The sequence below is a fragment of the Colias philodice genome, chromosome 6 (assembly GCF_061535455.1).
Source record: "Colias philodice isolate Cphi_HAF_F1 chromosome 6, ilColPhil1 Martin Lab GWU primary, whole genome shotgun sequence".
Classification (NCBI taxonomy): domain Eukaryota; kingdom Metazoa; phylum Arthropoda; class Insecta; order Lepidoptera; family Pieridae; genus Colias; species Colias philodice.
In genome coordinates, this window is record NC_143091.1 from 3,196,062 (window position 1) to 3,209,930 (window position 13,869).

The 13,869-nt window shown below is 31.6% G+C and overlaps 1 protein-coding gene across 7 annotated transcripts in view; it reads right to left on the reverse strand.

Moving 5' to 3' along the window:
* LOC149487556 (guanine nucleotide exchange factor DBS-like) overlaps positions 1–13,869 on the reverse strand; it is a 99,684-nt gene that overhangs the window by 56,888 nt on the left and 28,927 nt on the right. For 5 of the 7 annotated variants that reach the window (XR_016315719.1, XM_089696103.1, XM_089696102.1 and 2 more), the window contains exons 2-3: positions 6,465–6,666; positions 1,477–1,567 (exon numbers count right to left, since the gene is read on the reverse strand). Coding sequence is in view for 6 of the 7 variants with exons in the window: in XM_089696103.1 (XP_089552229.1) it covers positions 1,477–1,567; positions 6,465–6,666 (293 nt within the window). In the remaining variant the exon portion in view is untranslated. Of the gene's footprint in view, positions 1–1,476; positions 1,568–6,464; positions 6,667–10,172; positions 10,608–12,539; positions 12,643–13,869 lie in introns of those variants that run through there. The other 2 variants (XM_089696098.1, XM_089696099.1) reach the window with 2 other exon arrangements.

Consider the following 13,869-nt stretch of genomic DNA (forward strand, 5'->3'; position numbering starts at 1 on the left):
AGACCCCCTATAAAGTGGGGGGGTGAGGAAACCCCCCCTTCTATTTTTTTTTAATTTTTTTTGAGATTATATTTATACTAGCTTACCGCCCGCGGCTTCGCCCGCTTTGACTTAAACCTAATAAATTATATACTAAAACCTTCCTCTTGAATCACTCTATTTATTAAAAAAAACCGCATCAAAATCCGTTGCGTAGTTTGAAAGATTTAAGCATACAAAGGGACATAGGGATAGAGAAAGTGACTTTGTTTTATACTATGTAGTGATGTAGTTATAAATATAACGAAGATTATGGGCTTTCTTGACTGCTCCGGCGCTGCAGAACGTGGCGCTTGCCCCCGTGTACCTCGTTGCAGGCAGGAGTCTTCACTCGCCTTCGTAGCTTCGGCTTTTTGGTCGCCTTTGGCGACCAGCCTCAGCCACTCCGGCTCGCTTGACTCTGCCTGCTCCTCAGCACACGCGGGCGCCACGCTCCTCCGCGCCTCCGACTTTTTAAATACACTCTAGTGTATGACAGACAAGTACCACGTGGAATCGGGGTGGACAGATTCGGTTCTGTGATTAACAATTTGTGTGCAATATACTTACATACAATAAAAACATTTTTTTTTAATAATTATTTTTCAAATCTTGTATACATGTTTGATACAATTTACAATGGCAATGAATGGATCCATTTTATTTATTTCCACCCATCGTCTCCACATATTCTATAATATTATCACCGAAGTTTGCTGGGTGGTTATAGTTATCTTTTTAAAAAAATCTTTTTACAACATGCCACTGGGACTCAAATGGGTCAGAGGCAACAAATGGGTTGTCTGGGTCTGAGTGATTAACTTTTTTATGAACATACCCATATTGCCCCAAACAATCATATGCTATGCTCGCCAATAACCCGTATGAATTGTTGTCCCCTCAGCAACATGCTTTTGAATGAACTATGGTTTTTAATATGTACATTAAGACATTTGTTATCTCTTTCAAACACAATTCTTGTAGTTTTGTCAATGTAACTCAAACAATTTTGAACATAATCTCAAAAATTAAAAAAAAGATTTCTCTGTAATTACACGTTTCCGCACGAAAAGCCGCTAATGTATGTTTCGGGGCATCATTATCGATCGATAAAAATTAAAATCGCGCCGAAATTCGTGCCGCACGTTTCTAAAGTCAACCCTAATTGCGAATTCAATACATGTATATTATATACTATTATATATAATCAAATTGATTTTGAAGGGTGTTTAAATCAGATGTGACAAGTTTGTATAGTAAAATTATATGGAACCTTTTGGGATGAATAATCAGGGCTGAATAAATATTGAAATAATTTACCGTTCACATATACAATATGTGAACGGTAAATTATTTAATATAATTATTTAATATACATATAATATATAATATATATAAATATAATAATTATTTAATATAACTAAAGCTATAACTTATATTACGCAAAAAAATACTCACGGATATCCTTAATAGTGTTGCTTTAACTGAATTCCATCTGTCTTTCCGTCGATCTATTATTATATGGAAACCCATTTCCGCTTCTAACAATCTGAAACAAATAAAAACAGTCATTTTAAATTTCCACTTGAATTCGTGCTTGCGATTAAAATGAGTCTCCACATCCACATAATTACACATATAATTTTCATTCTTCTCCACTTGGCAAGGCAAATAAAAATAAGCACTTATAAGTTTGATTAAAAAAGTTTTGAGTTTGAGAACGAAAAACTAGATTGAACTAAAACAGAAACAGGCTTCTCTCAAGTAATATTAACATCTATAGCGCAGATTCTAATAAGTTCCCAAGGGTATTATACTCCAAAGCGTGGATTATGTCGTCTTATTAGTATCTATTACCTGTATTATGATGCATTATTGGCTATTACGCTTTCAACCCTACAATTACCGTAATACTTATTATTAAAATATTACCGTAATAAAGTGGTAATAGTTCAGTACTGTATGCCGTACGCGCGTTTACTTTATACGAATAACGCACTACCCTGGTAATAATATTCGAAGTATTTGTCGGAATCAAATGTAGAATTAATATAAATTACAAGATAAAAACATCGTTTTAATTACGAAAGAATCGCTAAAACATATCTCTCGAATAAAGTCTATTGTTTATACTGTACATGTGTCATAAACAATTCAGAATTCATACAATACGAGCATATTCATTCATTTATTCCAACAAGTTTCAACAAACTTGTCGGCGCCGATCAGCGCTTATAAGCGCATGTTCATATATTTTCCTGCGCGGGTTACCAGCGCTTATAAGCGCCGATAAGCGCTTATAAGCGCTTATAAGTTTCAAGCTTTCTTTCTGAATACGCCCATAGTTATTGTTTGAATTACCTAAATAGATAAATCGGATAATAGTAATTGTATTCAATTCTCCATTAAATTATTAACAATATTAATAGAAATAAATTCTTAAACGAAATTTTCTTTTCTTCAAGTCTTCAAAATCGAAACATTCCACAGAATAAATATGAAAAAAGAAAACGTTTTATATACAATTGTTTTCATGAAACTTAACTGAGCGTATTATCAGATGCCTTGGGAGTTTCATCTGTAGATTATCTCATATTATCGACCATTTCTGCTGGTTGCGCTCTGGTAAAGCTTAGATATTTGACCGTGTTTAAGATAATGTTTTTGTTATTTTTACAATAACATTCCAATTTGTTTATTGATAAAAATTAGATTTGTAGACATAAAAGAGTGATGCTTCAATTAAAGTTAAAACATTAATGGCATAATATACTTAAAGTATGAAAAAGTTGCAATAAAAATGTATACCAGAAATATTTCAAGACGCACAACATTAAAAGGAACGCTTTTGCGGCAAGCGTTGCATATTAATGGCGTTCGTCTATATTTAAGAGAAATTAAGTAAGGAACTTTTCATAAACGAGTCCTTGAGGCAACGAAATATTTGTATACGGTACTTTATGAAAATGTTTTTCGCTAACTTTTAGCAGAAATTTTAATATGTACAATGCAAGCTAAACCTATTGAGTTTTAAGATTACCTAAGATTTTTATTCAACTTCTCTTGTTCGTTTTGAGAAGGTACTTTTATTATGCTTTTATATTGTTCTAAGTTCTAACGCATTTTATAACATCACTGAGGAGCATCGTAGTATCTATCAATTAAATAACTACAGTTATGAATCTAAAAGGTGAAGTCGCCTTGATACCAATTGTATTCGCTCGTGTGATTGAAATCATAAAAAATGTTATTTATTGGTATAAAGTAATCTTTGTAGGATCCAGATCTTATTACTGAATAGATAAACATGTTGATAGATAAATAAACACATAAAAGAATATTTTAGAAAATTGTTGTGTTGTTATACGAGATCTTTCCTACGCATGAATCGACTCTCAGTTTGACTTAGAAAGTACCAAAAGTTTTATGATGATACTTTTGGATCATCAATATCAGTTTATAGTTATTTTGTTACGTTTCGTATCACGCTAGTCACGCTATGTCATCAGTCGCAACGGTTTGTACAAATCTGACTTTACTTTTATAAAATTTGGCCATTTTATTCCTTTAATCGCGCTATAGCACGCGACTTCGTAATAAACTTAGACGGAGATAAATTTGTTCATATATTTTATATGATACACGTACGAAGCGAAGTTATTTTCTAGGTTCTTTATTGAATTACTTCCTGCGACTCCTTGAGCCCTTTCCATGTAGAATTGGGTTCTCTTGCCGCGTTTAATTTAATTACTTTTTTCCACGTTCCACTTCCTTTGATTATAGATAACTAGCGACCCGCCCCGGCTTCGCACGGGTGCAATGCTGATACTAAATACACTACTGAAAAACTGTGAACGTTGTATATAAAAATATAGCGGCCCGCTCCGGCTTCGCAAGGGACAAGGGTATAAAATAGATAGCCGGGCGGCCGGCCGGTACCGCCGCAAACGCTACGCAATTTTTAAATCTGTAATATCTTCGAAAATATTCACTTAAATCATACGGTGTAAAGAGCCATATAGATCTATATTAAATGAACAATGTATTCAAGGTATTTAATTGGTTAAGGATTAATGCTGTTTTGGTTAAAATCGCATCGAAAATTAGCCATTATTTGTCGTAAAAAGTAAATGACAAAAAATAGTTATTGTGGGTTATCCATAAGAGATAGACATATACCATCGCGGACTTTTCTGTAGACCTTTTCAATGTGTATAATACTTAGTACATTATTTTGATAAAACTCGTAGGGTTCAGCCTGCGTTTGCAATGTAAGCGGAAAAAATGAAATTTTTTACGACATCACATTAGAAATCTCAAAAATAACAGTACTTCTCCACTATTTAATGGATGTTATTATACATATAAACCTTCCTCTTGAATCACTCTATCTATTAAAAAAAACCGCATCAAAATCCGTTGCGTAGTTTCAAAGATTTGAGCGTACAAAGGGACATAGGGACATAGGGACATAAGGACATAGGGACAGGGAAAGCGACTTTGTTTTATACTATGTAGTGATATTTATGATAAAAATAAAAAAAATAATTAGCTTTCCTTATACATAATTATTTATATCTCTTTAGTGTTCCACAACTTCACATAAGTAGTACTAGTCCAGGAGGAATCGGCGCATGAGTACCGAAAACTATTCCACCTCAATTTTTTTACGTGATCCTCTTCAAATTGCCCTACTGATGATATAAATGCATGTTGCCATGGGGCAACCCGGTGCCATATTGTTTAAACCGAAATTGTTTAAACAATTGCAAGGAATTGTTATTTTTCAACCGGACAAATTTTTTTTATATTTTTTATCGAAATACCAATAAAAAAGGTCCAATTACTTTTCACGATAAAGTTAATATTTTCAAAGATATGAATTTTTTAAGGTTTGAAAAATCTCAAATTTGGGTACTTTCGACCCATGAAAAATATATTTAAAAAAAAAATAATATATAAGTAATATTTTTTTTTCAATTCTCTATACAATAGTTAATAATATTGTTAATAGAGATTTAAGAAAATTTCATTGTTTATATCTGTTTTTTAATTGTTAACTTCGCGCGCTCACAAGTACGCGCCGCTTACCTTTAAGTATCGCCGTCTCTCTCTTACTCATGCGCTGCATCGGCCTCTCTGTGTCTTGAATCATTATTTATCATTTATCTTAAAAACTATCAACTTTATCAAGATTTCTAAAGAGAGCAATCTTATTAATAATTAAATTGTCTACAATTTGTTTCTTATATATTTTTTTCTGAAATCAATTTTTTTAAAGTTATTTAAGCATAAATTGAAACATGTAATTAAAATTACTTTTTTGTCAGTTTATATTACTTTTTTGTTATTGAAACAGCAAGTAAGGTAAAAGACCCAGTTATTGACACTGGCCTAGTTGTTTGACACTCGCAATTTGATTTTAATTAAAAGAATGAAATGTTCTCAAAAAACCAAAGATCTTAAAATTTTTAATTCAAAAATTATATTTATTAATTTATTAGAATTGATTTGTTTTTTTTTTAACTAAAATAAAATTTAAAGTGTCAATAACTAGGTCTTTTACCTTATTAATTACATTGAATAACTTCTTCAAACGAAAGTTATAGATGGAGAAGTATGAAATAATAAAACAAGATTTAAAAATAAGTATTTATTTATTATCAATATTATTTTTATATATTATATTCTTACAGTCTTCTGAATCACAACCACATAGAAGTATGCAACTTATATTATTTGTGAGCGCGCGAAGTTAACAATTAAAAAACAGATATAAACAATGAAATTTTCTTAAATCTCTATTAACAATATTATTAACTATTGTATAGAGAATTGAAAAAAAAATATTACTTATATATTATTTTTTTTTTAAATATATTTTTCATGGGTCGAAAGTACCCAAATTTGAGATTTTTCAAACCTTAAAAAATTCATATCTTTGAAAATATTAACTTTATCGTGAAAAGTAATTGGACCTTTTTTATTGGTATTTCGATAAAAAATATAAAAAAAATTTGTCCGGTTGAAAAATAACAATTCCTTGCAATTGTTTAAACAATTTCGGTTTAAACAATATGGCACCGGGTTGCCCCATGGCAACATGCATTTATATCATCAGTAGGGCAATTTGAAGAGGATCACGTAAAAAAATTGAGGTGGAATAGTTTTCGGTACTCATGCGCCGATTCCTCCTGGACTATACCTAGTGATCCGAAACGGTATGTTCGAACACCACGGCTCAAATATGTTTTTGGAATTTAATCTGTTTATTTTGATTCTGTGATCTAACATCCTATAAAGCATTTTTTTTATCATACTTTTGTCCACCTGTAATGATAATTAATCAGAGTGACGCGCAAAATTAATAACTTTTAACTTGCATATTCAATTCCACTTTATTTTGTCTAAATATTCGTTTAATTATAATGTATGAAACAACTCACGAGGGCACAGAAGTGAGGTAAAGCAGCAGTCGCCTGTACTCCGTAGCGGTGAGGACGTGGAAGTTGTTATTATCAGGGAAGGTGATCAGCGGTCGATGGTCCCGCGCCAGCCCGCCCGTGGCCAGCGCGTACTGGGGCAACAGCAGCTCCCCCACGATGCGACCTTCGTCATTGTCGCTGCTGCAACCGTCGCATTCCGCTTCTGGAAGTGGTAGGTGATAGAATTAAGGATAGAATTTATGACTGTGTATTGTACGAAGGATTATAGGATTCAGGTTTACCACATATCACTGAATTGTTTGGACACACGTTTTACTGTTGCGGGATGTCGATAGACATCATCCTTGATGATGAAGGATGATGTCTATTTCCGATTAGAGTAGGTATCTGCGATAAGTATTAAAAACATTTAAGTGTAACTAGACAAATAGTTTGTTTCTTAAATTTTTAATAAGACGAAACAAACAAAAACTTCATCCATTACCTAAACATTATACAAAAGATATTAAAATACATATTATTACATTACTAATAAATTTAATATCGTGTTATACCAACAGTTATGAATTAGAGATTAGTTATGATTACAAATTAATATTATTAATGCGAAAGTTTTTTGTACCTCCATCGCCTCTATTGTGTGCGTGTGTATGAGATTACTACGCTTGGATACATTTTGATGAAATTCATTAGATATAGATATCATAAATGTTCTTGACACGTGCTAGTACTTGCTTCTAAAATCTTGTAATAATTAACCTTCAATTATTATAACAGAGTTCCTTGGGAATCAATTTATTTCCAATGTAATTTATATTGAGAATGGACCGCACTATGCAACTCCGGCGGACTGGCAACAAAGGTACCTATTCCATTTCCGATCAATTTCAACGGATATCTAGGTTCCGACGTGTATTGACAGAATTGAATAGCCAATAGCCATGCCCCACAGACCCCACAGTATACTAGTGTAAGCTTTGAACATTTTCAATGCCTTCCATACATTTATATACCTTCATATAAAGAACAATCAATTGTTATCGCGCACACAGTGTCAAAATAAATATATGTATATGTATTGGAAATGTACACACGGAATATAAAAATCCTGAGTTTTGAGGCATGGTTTTCTGAATGGAAACATAATGAGCTTTATGCTTTTATACATAAAATATAACAACGAACTTCTAATGAAAAATGAAAACATACAAATACATATACGCAATTAACTTTGTACTATTAAATTATTAATTATAATTAATATAGAACCTCGCGAAGAGCGGCCGGCTTTCACCCGTTCGTAGTAGATATACCTCGATTACGCACTAAACGCTTTGAAAGATCTTTCTTAATTCAAACTGCGAAGGAGTGGAACTCCCTCCCGCCTTCTGTGTTCCCTGAGAACTATAATTTGGAATTGTTTAAAACCAGAGTGAATAGGCTTTTTCAGGACAGGCATCATTTGCGATCGACCGCATCCACGCTTACCACCAGGCGGGATCGCGGTCAAATGCCTGCTCTGTTTTGAATAAAAAAAATAAATAAAAAAAAATATTAATTGTTTAAAGCTCTTTTAATAGCTCTCAGTCTACCTACTCAATATATTATTCCTATTGGGCAATAATCTTAAAAAAATTCACATAATTTTATTCTAAAATAACAAAGAGCAATTGGTACACAAATTATCTATGCATAATATAACTAGAGTTCAACGAACCTAATTAAGCATGTTAAGGTCAAGAATTCAGATTAATGTAATAGGCACTCAACTAGTTTGGCAAGATTAGTAGACTTGTAATCATTTTATGGCTTTTTCAAACAATTCGTCCGTGGGATTTTAGCACATTAAAATATTTGAAATATTACAAAAAAATAATAGTGAAGAAATACTTCTATTGTATTTCTGATTTCATTTTTTCTCCTTTATAAGTAATATCTTTTGACTGATTATTTTTATGCTTGTAGGCCAAATTGGCTTTTTGCCAACGAATCTGGATTGAATAGGAAATTTGGCTTCATAACAATTTTCCTTTTATGTAGATTAAATTAAACACGTGTAATAAAATACCTACCTAGGCTTTTCGAATGAACGATACAGAGAACATTTGATGAAAATAATTTATAAATAAATTGTTTGATAATTTAAATTTGTGGTGTTGCGTTGATAATAAATAAATAATTAATGTAAGTGGAGCATCGCTTTCTAAATAGGTCGCTTACATAAATTATTGAAGTGTATCATGTGGATAATAAATATTATCAATAGCCAGGATTAGTACCTAGTATATATTTTTATCATAAAATCCCAATCAAAATCTTATTCATACAGATATTTCAGAATGTATTTTTTCTTACTTAGGTAACATCAATAATACGTCCATAAAGTTATGTCAATTTCCAACAAGAAGCGGAGAAATAAACCATTTTTTTAGAAAGTCGCTTAATTTACCTCGCTTTTACTTGACAAAGTAATTTGTAAGATTGATTGCAGTTGAACAGATTCTTTCCCGTTAGTTTGACAAATTAAAGACATAGAAATAAATTATAACAAGGATATAAGGCTGCAAAAGTTACGTAAGATTAAATTAAATTTAAAATATTACCGATTTGGTTCGTTAAGCTTCTAAATACAGAAAATCAATGAATTCAATAAAATTAATCATTATTTTACTTTCTCTAAGGCAATTGCATAATATTATGTAATAAACAAGATGAAGCTGATTAAAATATCCTGTTATTAATTTTCTCTATGTATTAAGCATTACCTAAAAATACAACATTATTTAACCGTTAGAGTAATAAATTATATTTAGGATATTCACATTATTAGTATATACTTACCAACTTAATTGTAAGTAAATATTACCTGAATAATTTGTATTAAACTATTTAATACTACTTGAAGAAATATTTCCTTAACCTTATTTTACACTAACAATTTGGGTAATTGGAATTTGAATTAGGTAAATAATGTATCCATTGGATATAAACGTAGATATCTATAGTCTTAGATATATCTAAACCTATAATAATATGACGAACGTACAGAATGTGCATTGTGCAGTTATGTGAGACGAATTATAATGGGATAGCACTTGTTATTTCCGCAGTCATCTGTCGATTTATATAACGTTTTTGTCTGTCTATTCATTGCTAGACATTTTAATTAACAATAAGCGGTAATTTAACATGAATAACGAGTTTCTGTCGTCCATAAAAGTTTGAAATTATAAGAATGCGTAAGAACGCAGTCGCATAAAAATGTGAAAGAATACAAAAATATGGTTTGGAATTAAAACTTGTCTTTCACTTTATAGAAAAAGTATAATATTTGTTATATTTTGTGAAAAAATATATGTCACATCGAAGACATCTTCAATAGGAAGGTGTATGAAAAAATAATATGTAATAATAGAACGAAGAAATCGCTGCTTCTATCATCCTCCTTATTATTGATATTATTCAGAATGTTTTTCTTCAGATATGTTTTCGCGCGCAAATTATCAAATACAATATGTACATAGATACATAAATTCAACCGGTATTTAAAATGCAAAACAAACTTCTTGTTCAACGATGTCGCAAAACTACTGATGCCGAACGAGAAAGATAATAACATTTTATACCTACGAATAACTGAGTATAAATTGCGATCACAAAATGTATTATTAGACATTGAGAAAAATTATGATAAATTATAATACTCGCCTAGTTTTTGAATCCTGAAGAAGGTAAACCTCATGAGTGCGAAAATTCTTTTGAATCGAAACATCCAGATTTCGTTTATCGCAAGTCTCACAAACACTGATATACCTTTTTTTTTCTTTTTGGTTGATTTATTGAATCACTTCAAAAACTAGAATAAACTATAAAGTATTTAATAGTTTAAACACTGATATTTAAAACAAATCGTTAAATTCCAGGTGTTTTTCCGATATACATATATTTTTGCACAACTATAAAACCGTTAATAACACTTATGTTTATTATAAAAAAAACTATATTTATAAACGTTTAACGTAGTAACTACACACGTCGTCACTCAAAGGCTACCTCATACGCACAGCGCACTACTAATTCAAAAATACATTATCCATAGGTTTGTATGAAAAGAAAATAATAATAATATAGAACTGCGTCCAGGTGCGCACGCGGCGGTCACAACAGTCGTCGCGAATAAATCTAAAGATGATCATAATTCTTAATAACACTACCGTGTCGCAGATTGCGTTAATAGGGTTGCCACTTTTAGATGCCGACAAGAAAAAAATCAAGATAATTGTATTATTTCAAGACACACTTCAATACCAAAGCTTACTTTTTCTCATAATTCATCAATGCTCGCTTCAATTAAAATACCTAGTTAAAAATGTTTTTTATGACATTTTGACTTTTTTTTTCAATAGTTTTTTGTAGGTTTACAATTATGTTAATTGTTAACAGTGCCCTCCTTATATGGAGATATGTATTATGTACTTGCTTACGTCATCCATTTATCAGAGCTAAATTAAACTTCAATCGAGGAAAAGAACTGTATTATATACTACTATAAGCTAAAATACAAAATCGAATTCATATTTTATTAAATGTATATTGCACGCCTCATAAGCGAAGCGTTGAGGTTGGTACTACTGTCACTTCGCGCAAAACATCTGATTTTTCAAACTTAAAATGTCTTTATGTATCATACATTGCACTTGTAAGATAATACATACACACACATATTAAGAAAAAACACTATTTTTAACATTCATGATATTTTTGATGTCATTTTTGTTATTTAAACTAGTTAAAAAACAGTTTAAAAAAGTTCTGTCTTGGACGTCCGTGTGTCTGTATGTGCGGAGGATTTTCTTGTTAACACGATAGCGACCGAAATACTTTACTAATCGAGTCTTTTTTTTTCTCTTACGATTGAGTATGCTCAGGAATAGAACCCTTTCATTTTTCAGGGTCTGATTCGATGTGGTTTAATTGTTATTAAATAAACAAAAATAATAATTAATAAATAATTATTAAAAAAAATTATGAGGCGTGCACTTTTGGATTTTCCAAACTATTTATTATTTAAGTCAATACTTAATTGCATTATGTATAATTAAAAAAGAGCGTGTGCCGAGCACACGTAATAGAAGTGAAACTATTTTGGCGAGATTTAAAGATACCAAAATCGTCGCGATTTGATTGTATTTCACCTTAATCCATGACGTGACGGTATTGCTCTGACGCGACCTTGAAATTTTACTATCAACACGCCTAAACAAAATTCACTTCAAAAAATTCAAGAAATTGGAAAAGACAACCCTAGCAAACAGCATTATGCTAAACTTGCATGCAGCCCCATTCTCTCACTTAGAGGTGGGAAAAAATTTGTACCTATTGTTATTCTTTGTTATGAAATGTATTATAAATTATGACTTATTCCATTATTCTCATAATTGTTTTTGATTTTTAAACCACATTGCATAAAAAGTAAGTCGAGCACCGAATTAAAATCTAATTAAAGCATACTAAACTTCAAACTTTAAAGATCCTTGTAAATTGTATTTTATGAATTTTAATTAATTGGACAGGGTTTGTCGCGACATATAATATTAAGAAGTAACCCATAGATTGTTTGGCAGAGATTTCTTGAGCCGATACCATCGATGTCCTGTACTTTACTGTATTATGTGTATTTTCATTTAATATGAATAACGGGTTAAAAAGAAAAAAAAACGAACATAATAGATCATATATATCTAACAATGGAAATAATTTTATGATGATATATTTTAGGAATTCGAAAATTTGCGTTTTGTTTATGGCACTGTCAAACGTTTACATTACGTCTATTGTTTGCAAGTAGGTAATTCAAGTTAAACATTCAAACGCGGTAATCTCTAAACATTAACCTACGTTTACACAGATAAATACCGACGCCATGTCCCCAAAACGACGCGACGACAATAAATATAATTTATTTAAAGACAATAAGTTGATATTTGAAAATTGTAAAAAAAAATCACGACGCATTTCTCGTGAAGGTTTACAACTACAGTCATGCATAACGGCTTAAAATATTATAGGCATTACCGTGGAATCCAAAACACTGCATGCTTCGGCGCACGCGACAGCAAGGGCCATTCGCCACACTAACACTAACATTGTCACGATCCGACATCACACACACACCCTTGACCTTAGAATACCTACAACGTTTATTATACTTGTGTAGCGCATAACTCTTTTTACCTAGTGCATAAAGGTGATAATACTAATTGAAAACACGTTAGTCGCGCTCGACCGCATCTGGTGCTCTAAACTTTAGTAAGTGCCGAAAATGTAAAGAGTTATCGCCAGATATTGGCAGATAGCCTTCCATTGACGAGATAAATGTGGATTTAAGATTTCGATATCCGAACGGCTCTACAAAAGTAGGGTAAATAACAGTTCGATCTCTATTTATAACTTTGTTTCTCCATCGTCTAATCTCATTAATGTCCATTTTCGGTGTTTGATTGGAAATAAATGAATTATTTGAATTCAATTTAAATTATTAATTGAAGGAGAAGGCAAATATTTACAGTTTGTTTAAATTTAACCTTAACATGATTAACGGTCCTTATTTAAAAAAATAATTAGTCGTTGCTGGAGCAATGTTTAATAATGTCTCACTTGTGAATAACAAGGTCACGATAACAAAGGAATTAGGAATTTGGGACGGGTTCTGCAACATTGTTTGGGACAAAGCGATCAAATCAGGTATCGGAATTCGGAACGTCCGAAGTATTTAAGTCGATCTCAAACCGGGCCAAACACCGGAATGACGACAAACAGACTGGAACTTCCATTTACTTATAAGAATTACTTACTGGATTATAGCATAGCTTTTAACGGAAAATAATGATTAACTAACTACCATGATAGGAAAACAACGGAGAATTTTAATGAGCAAATAATTTAATGATCAGCAACAGGAATCATTGCAAATAACTTTGGGAAGAATGCAAAATGTTCGGTTCAAATTTTACGCTGAATAATCTAGAAGTTTCTAACGAATTCGTGGGAAACTTCGCACACGTTTATTATTTTATGCACTCCTCGTGGCGCACCGCAGAAGGATAATTGAAAAGTAATAATTAGTCATAACTTTGACAACTCTAAAAGTACATAATATATTTAATTTTATTAACATGCTCATGCACCACCTTCTAATTATGAGCCTATAAAAATCATGGACTATAATAATTTTTATTGTAATCGTGAGTGCCGCTTATAGCACGTAATGAATGTTGCTGTGCTTCAGATAACAAGATAAGTCAATTTATTGTCTGGCGCCATTCATGAAGCTTATAGAAAACTTGGGACTTGGGAAGATAAAGATATACATGGTCAATAATTGCATCAATCTCATCACAAAATA